Source organism: Corapipo altera, unplaced genomic scaffold (genome assembly GCF_003945725.1).
Source record: "Corapipo altera isolate COAL_440 unplaced genomic scaffold, ASM394572v1 2, whole genome shotgun sequence".
Classification (NCBI taxonomy): domain Eukaryota; kingdom Metazoa; phylum Chordata; class Aves; order Passeriformes; family Pipridae; genus Corapipo; species Corapipo altera.
The window spans coordinates 110,724-135,230 of NW_020884890.1; the positions used below are offsets into that span (position 1 = coordinate 110,724).

The 24,507-nt window shown below is 41.1% G+C and overlaps 1 protein-coding gene across 1 annotated transcript in view; it reads right to left on the reverse strand.

Annotated features, from left to right (window-relative positions):
• Positions 1-19,533: 19,533 nt before the first annotated feature.
• Positions 19,534-24,507, reverse strand: part of ELOVL5 (ELOVL fatty acid elongase 5) — a 37,356-nt gene continuing 32,382 nt past the window's right edge. The window contains exons 7-8 of the mRNA XM_027644731.1: positions 22,906-23,040; positions 19,534-21,448 (exon numbers count right to left, since the gene is read on the reverse strand). Coding sequence (XP_027500532.1) covers positions 21,317-21,448; positions 22,906-23,040 — 267 coding nt within the window. The 3' untranslated portion in view covers positions 19,534-21,316. The remainder of the gene's footprint in view (positions 21,449-22,905; positions 23,041-24,507) is intronic.

Here is a 24,507-nt window from a genome sequence, read left to right on the forward strand (position 1 = left end):
CATTACTACTAGTGTTGGTCTAGTATGTCATGAAGGTTTAACACTAGACAAGACAAAATGAAAAACATAGGAAAGAAACAATACCTGAAGATCTGCTACTTAATCTGTATAATATCTGAAATACGTTATAATACATTTAGAAATACATTTAGAACGAGATATTAAGCCTTGTATTTTATGACTTTTGAAAATTTTTAACTAGCAAGGATTAGGAAGATTTCTTCTATTTTCCTTAGAAGTACTTGGTGTTGACCATTTAGAAAAAGGACTATGAATTTTTAAAAGAAATTATGTATATTACCAATTTGCATGAGTTTACAAGTTAAATTAATTCAATATAATCTGCAAGCTCTTGTTTGGAAGAACAGTCTGGCAGACTATAACCACAGATAGATGTCAGAAGTTCTTCAGCAGCCATCTACAAAGAGAACAAGGACTGGAAAAAATCCCAGAGCTGTAAAAAGCTTCTTGCATTCAGGCTCCCACTCTGGAGAGGGCTGTGCAAACCCTGCAGAGCAGCACTGAGGAAAGCAGCTGTTGCTGCAAGGGTTGCCCTCCGCTGTCTGGCTGCCCAGCTCTGCTGAAGGACAGTGGTTGGCACCAGGAACACGTGGATATCACCTGTCACAGAGCAGTCAGGCTCTTTTCTTGTATTTTTCTACCACCACATAAAGAACGTGCTTTTGTCAGTGCTCCCATCAGTCTTCCTTTTGCTCTTTGGTGTCATCTTCAAGCAATGACAACCTCAAACTCATCTCGGGTGCAGTCAGCAGACCTTTACATGAGCTGAGTTACCTGTCCTGCCAACAGCCTATATTGCACTATCTTCCATTGCTGCTTTGTGCCCTGCCTTCAAGTGCATGATTTTCCCTAACACTGAAAGTTCCTCCCTCCTAGTGGGAGCTCTCCTGCCTCTCCTCCACTGCAGGTGTTTGCCTTTGCATGCTTCTTGTCCTTCTTTGGTCTCACTTTCATTACTGCTGAGTTTCATCGTGCAGCACCGCAGGAACCAAGGAACAAGCATGTTTGGATGACAAGTCTCGTATACCAAGGTGCTACTGATACTCCTTGAAATCTCCAATTTAGCCTGGTTTTTTGTTGTGTTTTTTTTTTTTTTCCCCAAAAAAATATTCTGTAAACTTAAAAGTAACAATTTTATCTTCCAGTTCAATCTTGCTATTTGATAAACGTAAGCAGTAGGATGAAGCAACATGATTATCTCCCAGATGTGGAGCATAAATGCACTACAAATAGACACATAATTTGTAATGAGGAGATAGATTCTACCTGTGGAAAAAAGCACGGGGGTGTTGCTCATTTTCTGGAGACAAACTTTTGTTCCCAGGTTCCCCTGATGTATCCTCAAGTTGGCTACCCCTGTATTCAACAACATTTGAAATGCTTATGCTGTCTTCACCATTCAGTATCCAATAGTGAAAGTTTCTGCCTTGTGGTCTGGCTCTTTGAAAGAAAGATGGACATATTTGGAAATGGAAGTACTTTTAAATCCTTGGTTGGTTTTGTTTATCCTTTGTTTCTCTTTAATTCTTTTCTCAAAACTGGCCCTTGAGATTAGAACCGGCTGATAATCTCATACTTTTGTTCAGTTACCATATTTCTGAATTCTGGACTGCTCTAGATAAGAAGTCAGTTGCAGGTCGTGTAGTTCTAGCTTTGCTGCTCCAGTCACACTCATTGAACAATTTTTTAAAAAATGCTTTTATTTAAAAATTTTGTTTCCTACCTTTTCCAGATATCCTCTTTCTAGAGTGCTGTCTCAAGTGACATATTCTGCAGGGTTCTCTGATGGTCACTTCATGTAAGACAGACACATCTACACCATAGATTATAAACCAGACAGATTAGCAGAGAATTCACCTCAGAGCTCAAACACTGATGAATGTCTTGGACTCTTTTTTATCAGGCTACAAATATGTAGCTTGCATCACCCTTGCCCTCATGGGGTTAGGTCACCACTCAGTACAGCTGCTCAGGGTGGTTCTGCCAGACCACTTGGGAGGTGCTGTGTGTTGCCTGCTGGTGTTGCACAGACCAGAGATGCACATTGTAGCACCTTAATAAGGGGATTTTTCAAATCTTACTGTTGACATGGTAATTTCTTGAACTGCTCTTACTGAACAGCTTTCAATTATCTCAGCTTTTCCTCTGTGTCAGCTAAACAGTCACTCAGCTGCAATATTCTCATTTTTCATTTTCTATTTACTTCCCTGGCTATTTACAGCTGAGAGATGCACTTGGGGGCATGATTTGTCAGAGGCTCTGCCACCTGAACCTCATGTCCACCCACTCATATCGCATAGTGTAAATATCTCTGCCAGGCCTCTCAGTCCCTCTTCTTGAGGAAACTGATGTTCCTCCACTTGTACATTATCTCCCAAGCAGTGTTCTCAGCTGGTAGCCTGGTAGTTGAATGACTTACTATTGAACAGAATGCTATCAATAATCCTTTGAAAGCTCCTTTTTTTTTTTTTCCTCTCTCCAGGGCAGTGTTTTAGCATCAACTGCTATGAACGTATCTTTTTCTTCCATGTAAAGAACATAGTTCCAAGTGAAAGGTTTGGGACCTGAGCTCTTTTTAATCACCTGTTTGGATGCTTGAGTGTATGCAAATACATATTTACTTTATTCCTTGGCGGTTCTTTATTAAAGCTACAAGATGTAATGCTTTGGCAGTGAAGTCTAGCTTTTCATTCACTTTATTGATCTCTTTAATTTTTTTCTCTTAACATATCAGACACTTTGCAAAGCATGCGGGTTTGATCCCCGTATGGGCCATTCCCTTAAGGTTTGGATTTGAAGATCCTGGTAGGTACCTTCCAACTCAGAATATTTTGTGATTCTGTGATCTTCTTGACTGTATAAACCAGATATATTGGTGGATTTTTGGTTTTGGCTTTGTGTTTATGTGGCTTTATTTGTTTGTTTGTTTTTTCACTGAGATCATAAATTCAAATGCTTTCACTGAAATCACTGGCTTTCATGGATTATCTAAAATTTTAGTTGGAATGCTTTTTATGGGTCATATCCTTAACTATTACAATCTCTTAGTGACAGTATTATGATATAATTTAAAAATTACATTAGTTTATGGCCATTCTGCTTTCTTATTTTGCTAGTTTTCAAAGCCTAGTGCATTCACTTTTTTTGTTTCTTGATCTGCCATTCCACTCCTCACCTTGCTTTTGCATCTGGTGCAAATACATTTAATTTTGCAATTCTGCCTGGCACAAACATCGCATGCATGCAAAATCCCATCTCATGGATTGACACTTGCTCTTCTCTTCCTTGCAATTCTGTAATTTCACCTGTTGTGATTTAAAGAATGTGTAATTGCTAAATGAGTTGTCTTTCATGTCCATCTGCTCCACGGCAGGAATTTGGTATATCACTATGATTATCGTTTTCGTTGTTCCCACTCTCTTGTTGCAATATGCATTCTAATTTTTGTGTTGTAGGAGCTGCCTCATTTCTGATACCTCTGACAGCATGTGCTGCTTTTCTCCATGGTCAAGTGGAGTATCATATCTACTGAATCCATCCTCAGCTGCAGGTAATTCCAGAATAAATTCCTATCAGTTAATCATGCCCTAACTTCAGACCAGCCACTGTTTCTGGTATAATCAGCTGCTGGGGAAATCCTATATGTGTTCCCCTTTCTATAGACTACATTATCTCACAGATTCAAGTGTTCAGGGAGAATTATAAAACTAACTAGTTTGGTCTGCCATACTTTCAAGAACGAGAGGAATTTTCCCACAGCCTGGGCAACTCCCATGGTGTGGGAGAAACTGAGTTTTGTTCTGGTTGCTTACTTTGCAACAGGGCATAGCTTGCTTTACTCCTGAGAAATCATAGCTGTTTTTCCCATCGGACTGGGCTTAGTATCCAAGGGATTGGTGGAAATTTTAAGTGACACAAGATCAGACCTTTTACAGTTTGGGGAGTGCTAGATTATGCTTGATTATCTTTTCGATTCCAGGTGCTATCTCTGTTGCTTTAGGAGAGAGGAATCCCAGCTATAAGCCTAGGCTTGGCAGTCTGGTATAGCTTCCTGAGGTTGTTTCTGTCACACCTTGGAATTCCCTACATGCCATTGGCCTCTTCTACTGCAACCCAACAAAAGTTGCTCCAGTATCCTTTTTACAAACATTTTCTCCTTCGTCTTCATAGCAGTTCCCAGCAACTATTTCTGTAGGTACTCAGCAAAACTTGTGAAGGCCAGCTGCACTTCTGCCTTATGGGAACTGGAAACAAGCCAGATCCAGACAGATATGTCCACCCACATGGGCAGTCCCTGACAGTACTGATCAGGTGATAATTATTGCCTCTTTCTTTGTCAACATTATGGCCAACATGATCTTTTCTCATTCAATATCCATCTATCACATTAGTGCACTTCTAAGCTGTCTCTTTCTCAAGACTGGCTTGAAAAAAATCTGCTTTTTTGTAAGTTCTGCCTGTCCTTGCTATTGTATCTACCCCAGGAGCAGGGGGCCCAACTGAGTTTCTCAGTCTTCTGAGCTGGTGTCTGATACCCACCATATCCCTATAGGAAGGAATTCACTCCCACAGTTTGTTTCCCTCTACAAAAGGCCTGTGAACCCTCCCTGTATTTTCTCCTGGTTCTAGCTGTGGTAGCTACTTTGCAGCATGGGTTCATATTAGGACACCTGTAACTCCAATCATGTAATCCAATGGCACAAGACAACACCTTGTTCTCTAAAAATCCACTGCAGCTAAGGTCCTCACATGCTAACAGATGAATTTCCTAGAAGTGGTGACAGCAGCATTGTTCCTCATGTCCCTTGCCCTGCTTTCTTTCTTCACTCACACTCACCTATCCCCCAGCTAGCTGGAAAGTGCACAGTACAGTGTCCACAATAACTACAGCTTTTCCAAGTTGTTTTTACATTTAAAATAATAGGCAGCAAAACTAGTAGCTTAGAATGGCTGCTTTGTTCTTTAGCTCTGAGGCTGACCTCCCCTCTTTTGCCTTGATTGAGTCATATTTGCAGAATGAGTGACTAACATGTCAGGCACTCCTGCAACCTGAACCCCAAGGTTGTCTAGGTATGTCTCCAATAAAGCAAGGTAGCTAGTTAGGTACTGGAAGCTGTGCAGCTGCATTACCAGGTTGCTGTGCCAAGGTTACTTAGCTCTGCTGGCTGTAGTTTTTCTGTCTGGTGCTACATTATGACAGGAGAATTTCTTTCTGTCTTTCTGCTCAGTTTGACGAGTGTCAGACCAGCCTTGCTATAAAAGCCCACCCACATGAGTGGCATGGTATTGCAGGTTGTTCTGTCTGCTCCGAACAAACCACTGCCCCCTCGGAAGATGGACTCTGTGTCTGAAACAAGATACAGTACAGTTTTCAGCATATCTAATAACACGGTGCAGCAATTTTCAGGTAATTTGATGACACACTCCAGTGACTGCCTACGTAGGCACTGTCATGCTGTGGCACAAACTGCAGCAGGAGTTTGATAAGTACCACTGGGTTGCCTTACACATCCTACTGCTATCAGCACAGAAGGACAAGCCTGTCTTTCACTTTCTCTGCATTTTGCTTGTCCATTTGTCCTTCATGAAGATGAAGCCCAGCAGCTTTTTCTGCACAGACTGTTACTGAACTAAAGCCTTCAGACTTGTATCTGTGACAGCAGCGAGGGAGGGCACTGTGCAGCATGGTCCTGGTCCCACAGAGCCAGGGACATTGCTACTGGCACTAACATAGGACAGCAGAGATCTAGGACAGAAGCTATGGCACAGTGTGCATTGACCAAATGCAAGCTGTCATCAACTTTCCTGAAATCTCAAACCTTGGCACCAGTTCCCCTCTTTGGGGTCACCAGGAGCAGGAAGACAATGAATGAGAGGTGACAGCAGACAGGGAACCTGCGCATTTGGGCAGAAGCCTGTAGGTACACCCACGGTCTGGGTATGGCAGGAAGTCTTACTGATTATGTGGTATTATTTATATATATTAACCTTATGGAAACAATGGACCCATAGTGCTGTACAGCTCACTACAAAGCACTGATACCAAAATAATTTTACTGCTGTTTTCTGAATTACCTTTCTTCTAGTTGGATTTTAGCTAGGTGCTTCTTTGGGGATCATCTAATTTTATGGCAAAAAGCCATTTTTATTGTTGTTGATAAACAAGTGAAAATTGCTTTTTACACCCTTCTCCCTTCCCAATTACTTTCAAGGCTGCTAGATAGAAGTTCTTGCAAAGTGATAAAGACAAAGAAAGTCAGGATGTTCTTGTCTGTTCCTTCCACAGAATGTGCATGACTCTAATTCACCTTGAAAAAGGCAGCAAATTAATCTGGAAAGCTCCATATGAGAAATTACAACTTCAAGAGTGCTTCTAAAATAGTGGTGTCCTAGTGCTCTAGTGGGTAGCAGTTTTCATACCTTCTTCAAAAGCTTGTGCCTGCACTCTGGTCAGAAACAAATTTTCACTACTCCCTCTTCACCAGGTGAACCCTCTCTCCTTTCCACGTGGATTGACTACAGTTTAGTCCTCTGGCTTTGCAAATGATGATTTGCATTCTTAGCTGCTGTTCACCCACTTCATTTTGCTGACCTTCCTCCTCATGTAAAATGTAAAATACTTGAAATATATAAGTTTTAAGTAGATACAGGCAAGAGATGCTCTTATAAATTACCTTGCACATAAAGATGATGTTTTCTAATCTTGGTGTTACTGTGCATATTTGGGGGAACATAAGATTTCTATCATATATTGACCCTTAAGGCAGTTGAATCACAGAAATTAGTCCCAAGAAGTTTTTGTATAGAAAACCAGAAAAAAGCAACATGAAGAAAAGGCCCATACTGGCTACTGGCATAAAAACTTGGTCACACAGCTTCTCTGAGCCACACGTGGAAAGTGAGGACTGGAATTGGGTATTGGGTCTTTAGTGGGTGACCATCCCAGAGGTGGAGACTGCTGCTGTCAGCAACAGCTGAGCACACCAAGGCTTTTTTTTAAGCCACGAAACTCATTTATATATAAGGAACTCGTGGAGAGGGGCTTTTCAGCCATGACAGCAATCACTACGACATCTATTAGTCACATAACAGCAGGAAAAAAAAAAGGCAAAAACATGTAACTTCTTGGAACGCAAAATTTAAGTGGTTACGCATTCAGGGAAAGCTGCCTCTTTCACTCCCATTCAGCAAATTGTTCAAAAGGAAAAAAAAACTTGAATCAGTCATCTCATTCAGAACAAACATCTTCTTAAGGCAAATAAGAAAATAAATGGCTGGATTTGGGATAAACATCCACTGTTAATATCATACCCACCATGTTACACAACACTGAGGGAAAACAGAGAACAAGATGGGAAAGGACTTTGTGCAGGTGCAAGATGCGCAACATGCCCTTACACTTTGCTCTGGTCCATTTTCTATCACTGTCTTTGACAACCTATGGAGATTGTTCACAAGGTAAAATTACTTCCAACCACCTTCGAACCCTTCCTTGGCTAAGCAGCCCCTGTAAGGATCTCTGGTTAAAATGCTGGGGAGCAGTCGGCTGCCTGTGTCAGTATTCCTGCTTTCCTTAATTTCTTTATATTGTACCTTTGTTAGTATGAAACCAGAGCTTTACAGTATGTAGTCTACAGGCAGCAAAAAACTTGGACTGACTTTCAGGATCTTGAGAAATCAGCAGTTTCCACAGAGATGGCACAGAGGGCCCTACAGTGCTAGAAGTCCTCCAGCATAACTTCAGAAATCACCGTGTCACCTAAGCTGCGTAAAGGGCAAACTCCCATTTGAATTGAGTGGGAACTGGAAGCAACAATCCCTAACCACAAGTTTGAAAGGGATGTGTTTAAGGTGCTCAAATTGTTTTGTGGACAGACACTGTCTGCTTGTTCTGGATGTTACTTGCTCCAGTTTCATATGCTGTGCCTTCATATTTAGCACAGATACATGAAATTTAAAAAATGTTCCAGAATTGTAAAGCTGGGAGTAACAAGCTTTGAAAGCCACCTAAACTCACTGCTTGTCTGAATTGCTTCTTTCTAGTCCAAGCTCTGTGCAGTTTGTACCCAAATACACAGTGTTTTTCCAGTTTTGACTTAAGGTGGATTTTTATTTTTCTAGAGGAAAGTACTCTATAGTGACCTTAATAAATAAGGAATGGACATTTATGTTACAAAAGGTCTCAAAAATACACTGGAAAATAAACACTACACAGCTAAAATAAGCTTTATACTCCTCAGTGGTAATTGATTACCAGCCCTAAAATGATTGGAAAATCTCAAGAATAACTTGCCAACTATTTTCAGAGAGCTGAAATGGGCTTTGTGTGCTGAGATCATTAAAGAGACCAAGAAAAAAGTATTCAGTGCAGTTTCCCATCTATTAGGTTACTTTGCCTCTTCAGCAGTCTCCAGAGAAAGCCTCTGGCTGCTTCTTAAGGTCACTGAATCATTTCACTATAATAAATGATCTCGCTAGCTGAAAATGTTGGAGAGGCTCCCTGTGCCTCCATGTTGCTGTATCAGTGAGTCACTTCAATCCCTGTGCTCATGGGTGAGCATGCACCACACCCAACCTGCTGGCTGCCCGGGCCATTTTGTTTTCTTTGTCTTCCTTCGTGTGCTTTTACTTTCATAACCACATTAAACTGATAGAGATCTGTGTATTTTACAGTCTGTGGGCAGAATGAGAAGAGACCAAAAAAAAAGGCAAAACCCCACTACACGTGATTCAGGCTCCCTGATCTCGGGGAGTCTTTGCCACTTGGAGGCAATTACAGGAAGGAGTCAGCAGTGTTCCCTCAGGGCTGTGACAGAGCAGGAGGACAAAGTGTCCCAGGGCAGGAACAAAGCTGTCTTCCGCACCACTTGAAGCTTGGAAACAGCAAGTGTTGACAGTCAGGACTGAAAGGTGTGCCAGTTTAAGAGTGGTTGACATGCATGGTTTAGCAGTCCGTGTAATCAGTAACAGAAGGAATTGTAGGTCCCATCAGCCATGATCCTGTCACAAAGAGTGACAATATCTCCCAGCTGTGATTCAACAGAGCATGGATGAAGACCAACAAATCTCTGATAAATGCCTTTATTTCCCTCAATAGGAGATAGCAGGCTGTTTCCTTGGAGAAACAAATTCCAAAAAAACATTATCTGTAAGCCCTAGTCAACATTTTCTTCTGTTATCCCCAAGTTTGCAAGACATTTCTCTTCCAGCTTTGTTTTCTATTTCATCTTTATAACTTGCCTTTCTGTAGAGCTCAGTCCTCTATTAGACTGAATCCTTGTAGGACATGGGAACAAATAAGCACCACTGGGTTACTAATGGGGTAGTTCAGTAGTGCTGGTTACAAACCAAGCTACCTCTCAGTCACTCTCAGAGTTCATCTATGCAAAGTTCATATGCTACAAAACTGTCACTGGCTTTCCACTGCAGCAACTCCCATTTGGGCGTGTTTGGCTTGGGCTGAGTCCAAGGTACTGCATTCCACTTTTTTGGAGTAGCAATGTTATCGCAGTTGCTTCCCCCCATAAACTAGACCTCAGATGTCTGTCTTCTCTGGCTCTCGGCACTGCCACAATCACAGAATAATTTGGGATAAAGGGTCCCTCTGGAGATCACCCACCTCACAGCAAGGCTAACTTCAAAGTTGCAGCAGGATGCTCAGGATCCAATCAGTTGAACATCTCCATATGGAGATCCCACAGCCTCTCTAGAAAGCCTGTGCCAGAGTTTACTCTCATTGTGAAGGATTTATTTCCTTACATTTAATCCTCCCTTGCTGCAACTTATGCATTTGTTCTTTCATTGTACCTCTTGATCTTCTGCTGTGCCCCTCCAAGGAGATTCTATTCCTCCTCCTCCTTATCACCCTCAGGCAGCTGAAGACAGCAGTGAGTTGTCCCCTCCACTTTACTCTGCAGCTCCTGAATCTCAATGCCCTCTGGTAGACAGAGGACTTAGAAATACAGGCATCCTCGAAAAGTGAGGACAATTGAGATTTCAGACATCTTAAGTACAAACAAGCTGCTCCCAAATATCTCAAATTGCCCAGTGGAGCTGGGTATACAGCCTCACTCAATTAAAAGTTAAAGATGGGATGCTGCCTGTACATATTGCAGTCTCATGCTGCTAAAGACCCAGGTATGATTTGATCTGGGATCTTCAGTTTCAAAGGACAAAAGAGTCAAGCCAGAGCGTCCTCTAATTTTGCATCTTGCAGACCTCTTCATTTCCCCAACAGATTACATTATTTTTAGAATGTGTTCAGTGTCCTTATGACCTGGTTTTTTCACATTATACCAGGAATGATTAACGTATAACCTTTCCCTTGAGAGGAACCTGCATCTCAACAGTCAGCAAAGTTATTACAGTTCTGCAACAAAAATGTACTTCTGGTCTAATCATAAATATGTTTCTGATCATTATTTTGAGAAAATGTTGCCTCACTGAAGTGATTTGATCTTTTAGCAGTGACAGGGCTTGTTTTCATTTGCTTTAGTATGACAAATATCAAACAGGCTTCTGGACACTTAAGACTGTGTGTTTTCTTTTAATTTATGTTTTACTACTGCTTGTAGGAGAGTATTTTTGTGTTGTGTTTCTCTATAGATCACTTTGACAGAAATGGAGATGTATTTTTTCCGTGGGGAACCCCCCCCATATTTTCAACAAAATAACTGAAAAATATCAACTAAAATAAAGAGCAAGGAAACGTTGTCTTTAAGCCTCAGTGACACCTGGCGTTCAGGCCACGGATATGGTATTCCCTAGGGGAGGGGTTCCCAGGGAACTTGTCAGACCATTGCAGTAAGTGCATCTGAAGGGACAGTATATTAATGCAGTAGCATCATGGAGGAGAGAGAGTGAAAACACGCCCCCAAATACTGGCCATCTTCACTTCCCCAGGGGCTGAGCCAGCCAAACATAGTGCTGAGGATGGGCCCAGGAAGATCAATGGGACTGAGGGAAGGAGGAAGACCAGCAATCCTTTTCCTTCCTCTTCCATTGCCCCCATACTCCACCATATTTCAATTTCCCCCCAGAATTAGTCTCAGCTTGTGCTGAGCTCCTATTGCCCAGGACAGAGGCCAGCTGCCAGGAGAGAGGTGTTCCACACAACCAACATCTAGCCAAACTGCACTGTCCTAAAGGCATCAAGGGTTAATATGTGACACTATTTTCAACAGCAGTATTGGGATGCTATTTGTGGTGCTCTGATGACAACCTATTTCTCCCTCTATAGATATTTAAATGATTCTGCTCAACAAGAGCCATCAAGACTGGAGACAAGGGTTATAAAATGCACAAGAGCTTTTAGTAAAGAAAACATTACCAGGTAGCTACGTCCAGAAGCTGCTCCTAGCAAACAGCAACATCAGTGAATGGGTTGGAAGTCCAGCACCAGATTTCTGTAAAGATAAGATGAAGAGAGCAGCATGATTGCCAGTAGAACTGGTAATCATTTGACCCAGACTAACATCCTGAGAAACAAAACCATGCCTAGATGGTGGATGTGGCCATTTGACATAACGCCAAAGAAAGAATGGAGTAAAGACAGAGAACACATTTCTTAGTGCTGCTTGAAGGAAACCTACCCATCAAGCCTGAGCTGTGGCTGCTCTGCAGAGAGGAGGGATGGTTTTGGGTGTCCATCAAACACCTACTGCTGAGAGGGACAGTAACTGCAGCCAATCAGAATTCTGATCTGGTGGTGTGTTCTCACCTGTGCAGAATCTCCTCTGCCTTGCTGAAAATGAGAGCAATTCAGTTCTCCAGTTTCTTTTCCTGCCCCTCTTCTCAAAACTGCCATGAGAGTATCCTTCTTTCTTGCCTGCTAGAGTCTCTCATTAGCTTTTTCTTCTAGCAATCTGTGTGTGTTCTTCTTACTGTGAATGTTTTCCTCTGAACTGTGTTTCCTCATTTTTTCCTAACTAGCTGCTTGTTATTCTGAGGTGTCAGAGCAAGGAGGATGCTTTCTTCTGTAATATAGAGGAGCTGCTGTCCTAGCACCTCTTCCAAGGCTAGACATTTTGGGGTTTGCTCACCTAAATTTATCTAGTATAAAGCACGATAGATACTGAATGCTATTAAATAATTACCAGCCATTTGTATGTGCTGGACAGGTGATGATGTATTATGTTAATAACACTTACAGGCTAAGCTTTAATGTAAAAATAGATTTGATTTGAGATTTTGGCTGAATTTGCGTGTTTATCTTTTTTCTTCCCTACTTAAACAGATAAATTCACCTCTACCTATAAAAAGCTCTGAAACAGTCCTGGGTATCAGGATACACAGATCTGCGTTCTGATCATTAAAAAAAAAAAAGAGCTCTTGCTTTTCCCCAAAAGCCAACATTCCCAAGGTTATTTGTGCAATCAAGGTCAGGTGCATCATAAAAGCTGTTATGTAGATATGCTTGCTTTTAATCTCCTCCTCCTTTATGACCCCTGTTTCCACACTAGGAAATGCTCTTGATTACAGAGTCTTTGCAGCTGTGAAATAAAAGACAACATGAGACAACATGCTGGTTTATTCTTCTGCTATTCAAAATCAATTATACTCTGTTCATCTGTGCTACTACTAGAAACTATTGTGCAGATGTTTCCAATATAAGTCAGGAGCTCTGTTTAATACCTACCTTTCTGCCCCATCTTCCTCTTTTAAGAAGGGGCTAAACATGGTCTTTGAAGAACATATTACAGTGCAATTGCAAGTAAAAAGTCTCTGACTGTGAAATCTGTATCATGATATAAATATTGATCTACCATCCTCGCCTGTAGTAAATGCTGTCATATTTGCCACCGGTGTCAGCTCCAGTTTTCTATGAAATCCTCCTGGTTCCAGGGTGTCGGCAGCAGCAGCCTGTCCCCAGCTGTCACCTCACAGGTGCCGCCAGGAGAGGGCACCGGCTCACAGTGCATCCCCTCGGGTGCGCAGCCCCCAATTATCCCCCCACCCGGCTTTTGGTCCTGGGTGCTCACCGTACCTATCGGGACTCACAGCCACCTCCTGTGCTTCTCCCTCTCAGCCGGAAAGGGACATCAGTTCTGGGTTTAACCAGACCTGACTATTGGAGGATTTGGTTTAAAATCCCAGTGCTTGTTTACACCATTCTTAAACCTCCTTAAAATCATCTGCCCAAGAGGTAAGTCACCTCTGCAGATGCTGCTCAGAGCTGCTTTCCAATTTTGAGGCCAAAAGGCAAAACTGAACATAGTTGTGTTTGGGTTTTTTGTTTGTTTTGTTTCGTTTTAGTATTCTTCTGCCAGGGTGGGGTGGACGGGTTTTGATTGTGAGAGAATTGAGGGAGAGGTATTTGTTCTGTTGGTTTTGGGACTTTTTTACTTGTACTTCATAAAGTAAAATCTCACACTGACTATCATTTTTATTGGCCAGATGGAGTCAGATAGTTGGCCCCATACTTTTGCAGGTTTCTGAAACCCTGTATGTTGCTCCTTTCTGACCGAAAGAGTTAGTTTTTAATTATTCCAATTTTCCTGTTTTGCAAGGCAAATACTGCATATTGAAAAAATGCTGAGAAACTAAGCAGAGCATCCATCACCAAATTACCAGGTCTGGTTTCAGGAGTTCCCACGCATTTCAAAATCTACTTGTACAGCTTTATAACAGCAGGACTGTGCAGCAATTCTTCCAGTCTACTTCACATGGAAACCAGAGTCAGATGTAAAGATGACTTCTTAGCTCTATATTTAAACTTCTGAGAACAGAAGGGTCTTTTTCATGATGATTTGCAAAAATCTGTACAATTTTAAAAGGAAACACAGCTGATAATAGTTAGCTGATAATAGTTATGCCATCTGTATGCATGGGAGGTATTTCCTGGTCTTTTCGGCAAACTCATCACTATTCTACTGAGCAAAAGTGCATTTGCATCTAAGATGTCTCAAGTCCCTACTAGGTCAGCACACCAAGAGCTGCTCTCACACTCCCTTCCAACCCCAAGTGCTGTGGGAAGCAAAGCAAGTTGATAAATTAACAGAAGATCTTTCAGAGGCAATCCTTTCTAAATATACAGAAAGGTGTTAGACCTAGAAGGGCCCTGAAGCACTGAGATCCATTGATTTTAAAGGAAGCAAGGCAATTAAGTAACTGCATAGGCTGCAGATTTCTCTTTTGGCTTTTTAATTTTATTTTCAAAAAGCTCCTATTTCTGCTTAGTGAGCTGAGATTCTGATTTCCTACAACAGCTGGTAAAATTGAATTAGTAGCATTTAGTAAACATTTGGCTTCCAGTGGCAGACAGAACAGTTGATGAAGACATTTCCCGCTTGCTAAATGGGATGGAGACACTGTGTGTCTAATCAATTACAGGAATACCACAATACCTTGCTTCAGTATGCGTGGAAGAAATTTCATTTGGCTTCACTTTAAATACTTTTACCAGGTAAATTATCACCACATAGCATTAGCTCTGGAGCTGGCTAATCCTAGTGGAAACACTGTGAATATCCACTTAGACAAGTCTGAAGCAGTAAAAGTGCAATTGTGCCACAGGAGTTGTCCATTCCCCATTACACCAGCTCAGGAGCAGCAAATGCACAGGTGTAGACAACTCATATGGGATTGCATTTTTATGTTAACAGATTCAGTTCCCTTGAAGTTTCACCTGTTTCCAAATGAAATGCAAACAGTGCAATTTTCCATTTCTTGCTGTTGTATGGCTGGACCATCCCTGTTTGAAAAGCTAGGGCTCCACCTGCCTCTGAAGGGTGTGAGGCAATTCCTCTCATGAGGAAATTCAGGGCCTTTCTGCTGAACATGGGCTTTCTTCACACACTCTGCCACTGCTTTACCTTCCCGCAGCAAACAGGAGGTTCCTCCACTGCCTTTAAAAACTTTCCAAGAATTACAGGCCAGATTCCTGGAAAATGTGTTGCTTTAACATGTATTAGACTTGAAAAAAACAAGATAAATTCTTTTTAAAGAGTGATTGCTTCACTCCAGGGGGACCTATTTTCCCAGACTACAAGAGTTCCAGCTGTATCAGGATTTTAGGCCTTCTGGTGCCGTGGTATCTCATGGCCTTTGGTAGACCTTCCTTATCATCAAGGAAACTGCCTTCTGCCCAAACTGTTGGATTTGTAAGCAGACAAAGTGCCCAGGTGGTGTGGGGTGACCTTGGCCACCTGCCAGATGGCCACTCAGCTGCTGATCTCCCTCCTCCTCAACAGGATTGGGAGAGGAAATAAGATGAAAAGCTTGAGGTCCGAGATAAAGACAGGAAGGTCACTCAGCAATAATCATCATGGCCAAAACAGGTTCTAGGAAAAATAATTTACTTCCAGTTAAAATAGAATTGAACAAATAGAACTGAGATACAAAGACAAAAACCAAAACACCTCCTTCCAAGGCTGTTTCACTGATCCCTCTACCTTCCCCCTGCTCCAAGTAGTGTGGAGGTGGTTGTGGTCAGTCCATAGCAGCTCCTCTCTGCTCCTTCCTACTCATGCTCCAGCGTGGGTCCTTCCCATGGGCTGAAATCCCTTGGGATAAACTTGCTCCTGTGTGGGCTCTCCATAAGCTGCACTTCCTTCAGAGCACGTCCACTCGCTCCACCATGCAGTCATCCATGGGCTGCAGTGTGGATATCTGCTTTGATGTGGTCTCCTCCACAGACTGCAGGGGAATCGGCTCTGGCACCCAGATCACCTCCTCCCCATCCTTCCTCTCCCACCTTGGTGTCTGCAGGGGTGTTTCTCACACTTTTGTCCTCACTCCTCTCTCTGCTGAGCAGTGTTTTGCCCTTTCTTAAATATACTTGCAAAAAGGCACCAACATCTGCTTTTTGTCAGAATGCAGAGCAGGACACACTGTGGTCCTACAAGCTTTAGAAGAGGCCAGTGCCTCATTTTCAAGCAATCCCCCAGACCTTCACACTACACGTGACAAAAATGCTCCAGAGCCATATTGCACTAACAAAGGCCCTCTCCCTATTTCTAGCCTAGGTTGACTCTTGGGTAGTTTATACCCATTTGTTTTGTGTCACACACTTAAAATAGCTCATTTTCCTTCGTGCTGTCTGCTGTCATGATGTCTGTGTTGGGTGCGACTACATTCCTTCTCATTCCTTCCTGGTCTTGCTAAATACCCATTTTGCAGGACTTCTCCATTTCTCTGACTGCCCCCCTAACTCTTCTGTACAGTGCATCTTTTAGAAGCAGTTTTTTTGAGAACAGGTGTATTCCTCAAAAGGAAGTCCCACCAGAGCCTCATCCTCATTCTCCCACTCTAGCACATTCCTCCTTCTACTAGAAATGGACTGATTAACAAATAAGACTTCCCTCCCTTTTTTTTTTCATAGTAGCAGCTATAAGTTGTTGAACAGATGGTTCTCAAATATCTTTTTTTTCTCTCCTCTTCAGTTATGTCCAAATAAAACTCCAGTGGAAGCAGCTGAAATTCTGTTACTTGTGCCTAAGGGGGATTTACACTAGTCCCATCTCTTACTCCAGCCATCAAGGTCATGTGGTTGTTGCTGTGGGGTTTGTAATCTTCCCTGGCAGTCACAGTGCTTCCTAAAGTCATCTCCAAATATCACTACAAATAGTCTTGCTCTTCATACCAGGTTCTGTCTTAAAACATTTATAATGGGTTCTGTTCAGGCTGAAAGCATTGAGACAAACCAACTGCTCATCAGTTTGACCTTGCTTGTCCATAGATCCTGTGGCTGGTCACCACACCCTCTAGTTTAGATAGTAATTTCCAAGATTAAAAATACAACCTATTCCAGATGGATGGAAGATTTATTTCCTTTATCTACATGGTATTTTTTATTAAAAACCAATATAGGTAAGTCAGGTGTGATTATTTCCAGAAAAGCTGCGTTATATTTTCTCCCATTTAATTTTTCCTTCCTTATACTCAACCATTCTTCCCATTTATTCTGAAACCTTTCATCATACTGAAATCAGACTATAAAGTCTACCAGCTACCACTTATTACATTCTTCCTACAGAAAATATAGTATCTACATTATATATCCTTGAAACATAAAACATGTAACTCTTCTTTCCTCCTCTCCACATCCCAGTTTGACTGATTTAAACAAAAGACACTTATTTTTCAAACTGGACCTTTGTTGCTCTTTTCTCCCATTTCTGTTTGAGATGATTTTAGCAGCTTTGACTTAAAATCTAATGCCTCAACTACTGTCATGTCATGGGAACTCAGCTTCCCCTGCTCATCCAAATGTGCTGTACTGAAACTTGAGAAACATTTGGACCCCTTTGTGTATATCCATCTATTTAAATTAAATGGATTAAAAATTGAAAATTGAATTCAAGTTTGCTTTATAAGCCAGTTCTTGAAACATCCTGATGATTACAACTTATCAACTTTGTTGGTTCAGTAATTCTTGGCAGGAGGATGATAGTGACAATGTAAGTTAAATTTCTGTACTGATACAACTCTGAGCCACATTTCTCTAACAAGACATCTCTATCTATATTTTATCATCTCCTGCACTGCCTTAAGGGGATTCCCAGCAGAACCCCCAGTCAAAGTAATTTGGCCTCCAATTTTATTTATACTTTTCTTCAGCATCCAGCTTATTTTTACATCCCTTTTTTGAATAACGCATACCTTTTAACAATATACATTCCAGTCTCATACAAGAGACACACATTTTATCAACTTAGACCTCAATACAGCTACCACATAAGAAGCAACCCCCAGAACAGTTCTCCATTAGATCTGGGGCTTTGGGGGTTTCTTTGCCCCAGTTTTGATGGTAGATGTCCTATCAGAAGCTCCAACGCTTACTTAGCATCTGCCTTGCATCAAATAAAATACACAATCAACTGCAAAGACTTCTAGAGTTCTCTCTGCTTTTCTTCTTCCTGCCAAGTCAGGAATCCAAGTGCCTGAGTGATCCTGGCCCCAGGGGTGGCTCACACATCTGTGACACAGCACTTGGGGTCTTCACACCAGGACCACCCTAGGAAAAGCTGTGTTCTGGGCCTTTAAGCTTATCTATCCCATTCACAGCTTAACAAAAGCTTAACACTTCTCTCTCCATCACTCAGGCTGTAGGGCCCAAGTGCAGGGAGGGATTTGGTCAGCTCATGAGCTGCACAAGATCTTAACCTAACAGTTTGAAGCTTGGTCATTCTCCCTGGAAATAGCTACTGAACTATCACATTCTCCTCAGCCAACTTTATGTGAAACTTTTTCAACCCCTTTCGCAGCAGTTGGTCTTTTTTCATCTCTCCAGCCTTTACAACACAGAAAGTCCTTTCTGAGGACTCTTTCATAATCCCAAGCACCAATCACACCTGTTATCTGCTAGGAAAATTGCAGGTGATCAGGGAATGGAGGTAATCCAAAGGCTTTTACTAATTCCAGGTCAGGTAATGCACTGGAAGCTCAGTCAGGTGACCAAGGTTCCTGCCTGGTCCATCAGTAATGGTAAGGTGATGTCTGATCTAACCCACACAGACCTATCTCAGACACTTTTTTCAGTTGCTGCTGAGAGTGTAGAAGAGTAGCCAAGAGCCATAGTCTTTTCTGTGCAGGTGTGAACACTACTGATGCTATAATTGTTCCCAAGATCACACCTCCTGCCAGTTTTGGCCAAAGTCAGTGGGTCTACATGGTGCAAAACAATGATAAAGCCATCACGTTTTACCACTGACCTTGAAGGGGAGATTTGGAGGCAGCAGCCCAGTCCCCTCTGGCACACTGGGGAAGGCCAGGTTGGTGCTGTGGCTTCTGCCTTCCAGATCTTTCCTCTAGATTTGGCTTATCATCCAAAGAACTGCACCTTACTGAACCTCGCTTAGAAAAACACTCAATTTCAAAGCTGAATTGGCATGTGAAGAAGAGGAAACTGTCTTAGCAACCATCTCAGGCATTCAGAGCACCCTCCCAGAGGAGACCAGCATAGCATGAAACCTCTGAGCTCTTCATATGAAGTGTAAAACCCATTTCCCTGATCTACAGTTCTTGTTTTAAGAACCTGCAAGTGAGAAGGAAACACCTACGTAAGTAGTTCTGTTTTACCAAGTCCATCACCAGCCTATCTGAGAGTGTTGTGATGTCCTGATTAAACACTCAAATTGGAGACGGCTCCAAAACCATCACTTAAGGGCAAGGGGAGCTATAATGAAATTGCAAAAACACTCCCATTCTAGAGAGAAGTATTATTCCCATTTTATAGACAGGACAGCTGAGGCAGGAAGTCTCTTTTAGACACATCAAGCTTTGCACCTGGCACTCATCATCTTGGAACTATTCGGGCTGCTCTGCATTCAGTGAGTCAGTAATCCCAGTGGGAGGCTTAATCCATCACATAGACCAGTATTTCTACAGCGAGGCAAGGGAACAGTGTTCAGTAACAGCCAAGGGTTTCTGTAAAGAATTTGTTACCAAATCTGTGGTACAGTAAATGTTTCTGAATATCTGCAGCTGTTCTTCCATCCTGGTGGCCCCTCCTTGGCCTGACACAGGATGGGGCAATGCATTAAATCTGTATAAACCCACAGAATTCAGGCAGAGATCATCAAAAGTGTTTTAATGATTAAACCATGTCAAACATTAACAATGAAGTATATTCAGACGAGCCAAGGGTTTATTTCTAGCACATTTAGACAGTCTATTTTGAACATTATAGCTGCTGTACTGAGCTATGTAAAGACTCTGCAAACCAGTACCTAGAAATGAAGACACAAGCACAAGCTTTGATAATGTAAACATAAAAGACACTTCTCCTTCAAAACAAGGAATGAAAACCCACAAGGCTAGTAGAACTTATTAATTCCTTAAGAGATGTGCAAAAATTTTAAAAAAGATTTAAAAACAATTAAACATGTTAAAACTGGCATTTATATAAATATAAAAAAAAATAGTTAAACTTGAGCAATGACCAGCAGAATGTCTTGCACAATTCAGTTTTTCAGAGCTTAATGAATAAAATACTCATAAGCCAAACTCCACCGTGGCAGATAGCGGAACACCAGCAACAGATACTGGCTTTGCAACTTACTCCTCATATGTGCAAGGCAAGATTTTAAAAGAAGGAGTAACTTTAACCAGCACTCAAACCAAATCCTCAGATAACAAGCCAAAACATTACCAGTGATATACACAACTCACATTACAGAAACAGACATTTCCAGCACATTTCAGTAACATTTAAAAAACATCAGTATGACTCAAACTGTTTAAACTTGCTTGTTTGGGAAAAAAACCACCTTTGTGTTAGGCACATTTTAAAAGTGAACATATGCTACATGAAGAACAGTTCAGATACCAACTTAAATACAGACAATTCCATCAGAAAAACATCTTTCTGTCTCCTCTTTTAAATACGCCTTTGGATATGTCACAGACTTAAACAGTAGCTGCTAAAATGTGGATATGGCTATGGTAATAACACTTGAAACTCTGCCAGTTTCATATTAAAAACCACTCTTCATTTAGCATTTAAGAATTCTCAGAAATAAGAAAGGAAAAAAAAAAGGAAAAAAAAGTGAAAAGAATAGATGGGTCCACCCTGTATATGCTCTAAACCTTAGAGACAATATTTAATCTTACTGGACTGTGTAAGCGCCAATTACTTTTACATCAGTGACATACTTCAAATAAAAAAATAAGATCTATTAAAAAGGTAAAATAATTTTTCCATCTGGTTTGTGACTGTTTAGTCAAAGCCAAATATACAAAACTAAATGTGCCATTTCCAATTTCACTGTATCGCGTAAGAGATACGTAACATTGTGTATCACATACAGAACAGTAAAATGATCAATGGATTCTTCTAAGTGACTTTTTAATAAAAAGTCAGTCAACTGAAAAGTTGAAACCCTAATTTTTAAACCAGTAATAAGCTTTGGGCCCTGCTTTTTAATTTAAGGCATGTGTGTTTATCTACTGAAACCAGCATCATACAAATTACCTCTACAATCACATGCATGATCTATTGTAAAAAAAAAAATGGAGGTTTAGATTACAGTGTTTTCAAATTGTGAATCATAATTCAGCACCTATCATATTGACTAGTAAGGCAACAGCAGTGTTGGATAATATGGTAATACTCCCTTCCACAGTCTATAGCAGGGTCAGTGACAGCCCAGAATTATTTTTAAACTTTAACCTACTTTTATGTTCTGTATACAGTTTCTAGGGTGTTTGCACTGGTTAAGTCCTACATAAATCACACTATTCTAGGCAGGAATAGTTACAGTAGCCATTAGAGTATTAGTGCACAACTCTCATTGTGCTTACAATCAGATGATTTTGTTGTTGGGGTTATCAAAATGGTTTTTCAGTTTGGTCTTCAATCCTTCCTTTGTTTCCTTTGTTTCACATTGTTCTCAAGGGAAGAAAAGCTGTTTGTGTACCCGTTTGCAGTGGCCATAGAGCCGTTCTGATACTCTTTCCTCCTCGAGGATGCCTTCTTGTTGTAAGTCTAGAATATAGGGAAAGACACATGGTTTTGCTTAATTAGATATAAATAACCACTTCCTCAGAGTAACTCTAGAAACTTGCATTCATCATTTTTAAAGACCTTGTGCCGGTGGTAGAGTCTAACAAGCTCTACCACTTCTTGTGTATGAAACTATACTATGCCTTTCATTCATCACAGCAAGAGAATTAGTTCACTTGAAAAGAAAAACGTTTGGCAGTATGATGCTAGTGTTATGTTAATAGTAAATTAGAAACAAGAGAAGTGAATTTATGAGCAGACTACAGGACAAGAATATACTCAAAACAAGTAGTGAGGAAGGAGGTTTGAGGCACTGCAGGTGACAGTATGTTGAACAAAGCCAGAACAAGTAGTAGGTAAACAAGAACAATGAGGGAAGTTAGAGATAGAAATGTGAAAGAAATTTCCACTGGCCAACATGAGAATCACAAAACTAACAGGATACAAGGGACTCTGTCTAAACAAATTAGAGAAAAAATATATATTAATTAGTTTTTTCAGAGGGGCTCAGTTGCCTGACAAGAGCACATTTCCCAGAATTTCTGTGTGTGAAAGGAAGTTAAATGGTTAAAAGTTAAAATGTGAGTAAAATTGATGAAGAAAGTTGAGTAATATTTGGAATATACTATAATGTTTACTCAGCATGTTCAGATGCAGCAAGAGATAGGACTCATCAGACTGATTTTAAGAAGTAGCAAAAGATCAGATGGGAAAGCCGGCAGTGTTTCCCTCCATGAATCGTTCTTACCAGAACCACAATGCTCAAATCTCTCAAAAGACATTTAAAACATAACAGAGTTTGCTTGTTTGGGGACAGCAGGCTGTGCTGGTTTGATTTGCTGAAGATGGGTGCATCTTTGTACAGAGCCCGATTATGAACTGCTCAGAACAACACATACCAGGTCTGGATCTGTTCAGACATGAAATCAGCTTTGTAGAAACATAACACTAATTTTCCATAGGAAAATTCCAAAATACAAACAAATGCCTGTAAAGGTGAACCAGAACCAGATATTTCTATGCTGGGAATTTAAGATGTTTCCCTGGATATAAAACAAGAATTTCTCCTTGTCAAAGCAGTAATGAACAATTCCTTCAGGTGCTTCACAGGTTCACATGCTATTGGTTTATTTCAGAGTGGAAAGCTGCTTCTTACATAAAGCTCTTCCTCTCCCTATCTGCAGGTAAAATTGCACTAGTAAGCCACTTTTGTGTGCTTACTCTGCTTACTGAAATTACTAATCATTCTGAATTGCAGATACAAAACACCAGAAGATCTGGAAGTGGAGAGCAGATCAACAAGTGCAATACTTTAAGAACCACGTGCATGTTAGTGGAAGATAGCGAAAGGCCATTTCAAGCGTATCTTTCTGTAAACAGCTTTCCATAGAGATACTGCCAGCAGAATGCTAGAAAGAGTTGACAAATATTACTTTTACCTGAATATAGAAATTTGTGAAGAGGATAATCAAAGAAATCATATAAGAAATCTGAAAATACAGCCACCCCTGAGGAAATGCACATGGCCAAACAACACCACAGCTGGTCTGGAAGATTGTCAGGACGAACTGAATCTGGGGAGAGAAAAAAAAAACAAGAGAAATGGAGCACATTAATGGAAGAAGGGAAAAAAACATTAGGGACAAAGATCTCAACAGGTATTTCTAAATCAAGTAAAAGATACATAATATTGTGTGTTTAACAAGTTTATCTTCTCTGTAAACCTGAGTTAGCAGACATTCAGGTTGTGGTATTCTGTTCTTTAAGCCTGTTTATTTTATTTGTATTGTTCCATTTCAGAACAGTAGAGTAAGTAATGTAGAATTGACTTATAGATATCCTAAGGAACAAGACCACCTTCTTCCTAGTGACAGCTCAGTGGGGTTTGACTCTACCATCCTAAAGAAGTAGATCTGCATCTCACTGCCTCAGTTGCAGAAGATTTGGGTCACTTGGTCTACACACAGACAGTGCAATTCTCTCCCACACACAGAACTGTCTGGCATATGGCTGCAGTGGAAGAAATATTGTGGTAAAACGCTGCAGGGAAGCTGGGGAGTCAGGAAGGAGGATTTGGATCCAGTTATCTACAATTATCTCTTTTGGAAAAACAGAGTTTGGGCTTAAGTTTTGCTGAGGGCCTTAAGCAAAATTCATCCTTACATGAAGGCTACCAGATTAGGGAATGTTTATTTAAAAAGGGAAATACTGTTCGTTCTGCTCTGCTATTTTGCAGCTCTAACAGCTATGCATGAAGAGCAGGCAAGGAAGTGAAAGCAGCTTTGACAATAGCCAGGGGAGCAACTGAAGCACTGAGACACTGCACTCTGTAGCACTTGAACCACCAGGATGAAGAATAGAGCCTAAATCTGGAAGGAAAAACAAAAACAAACCCCAAACCAAGGCAACTGCCCCATCCCTCCCAGGAACAAAATGAGCCCACAGCTACAACACTTGGCCATCCTTCAGAAAGGAGAGAATAAAGTCGTTAAGAATCAACACTTGAATTGCTGGCAGCAAATGTTATTAATCATCACCAGAAATATTATTAAAACTATTCACAACTCTGAGAGGGTGCTAAGGGAGGATGGGTGGGGGGAAGATAACAGAAAAGTCTATCTCTAGGCTTCAGTTTCCTCCCCTACAAAATGGGGAAAACACAACACCAATGCATATTTCCTTGTGGTGTTCTGACATGTTGTACACATGAAAACCTGGTTCTCGTGCAGTACCACTACAACAAGTGCCATGGTGCTTAATTGCACTGCTCTTTTCACCTCCAGTACACAGCATTCAGGCTTCGTCACTGTACACATGGGAAACAGTGAGCCCAACACAGAACTACAAGACAAAAAAAATCTGCCCATTTAAAGTGCAGAAAGAGAGCAGAAATACTGAATAGTTTTTAATAAGCCATTTGCAACTGCATGCAAAAGTGAGACAGAAAAGGCATTGTCCCACAGGACTAGAATGGGCTTGTTAGTTATGGACTGCGCTCAGTTTCTGGTCTGTCATTAGCCTGACCAACCAAGCACAGGGGA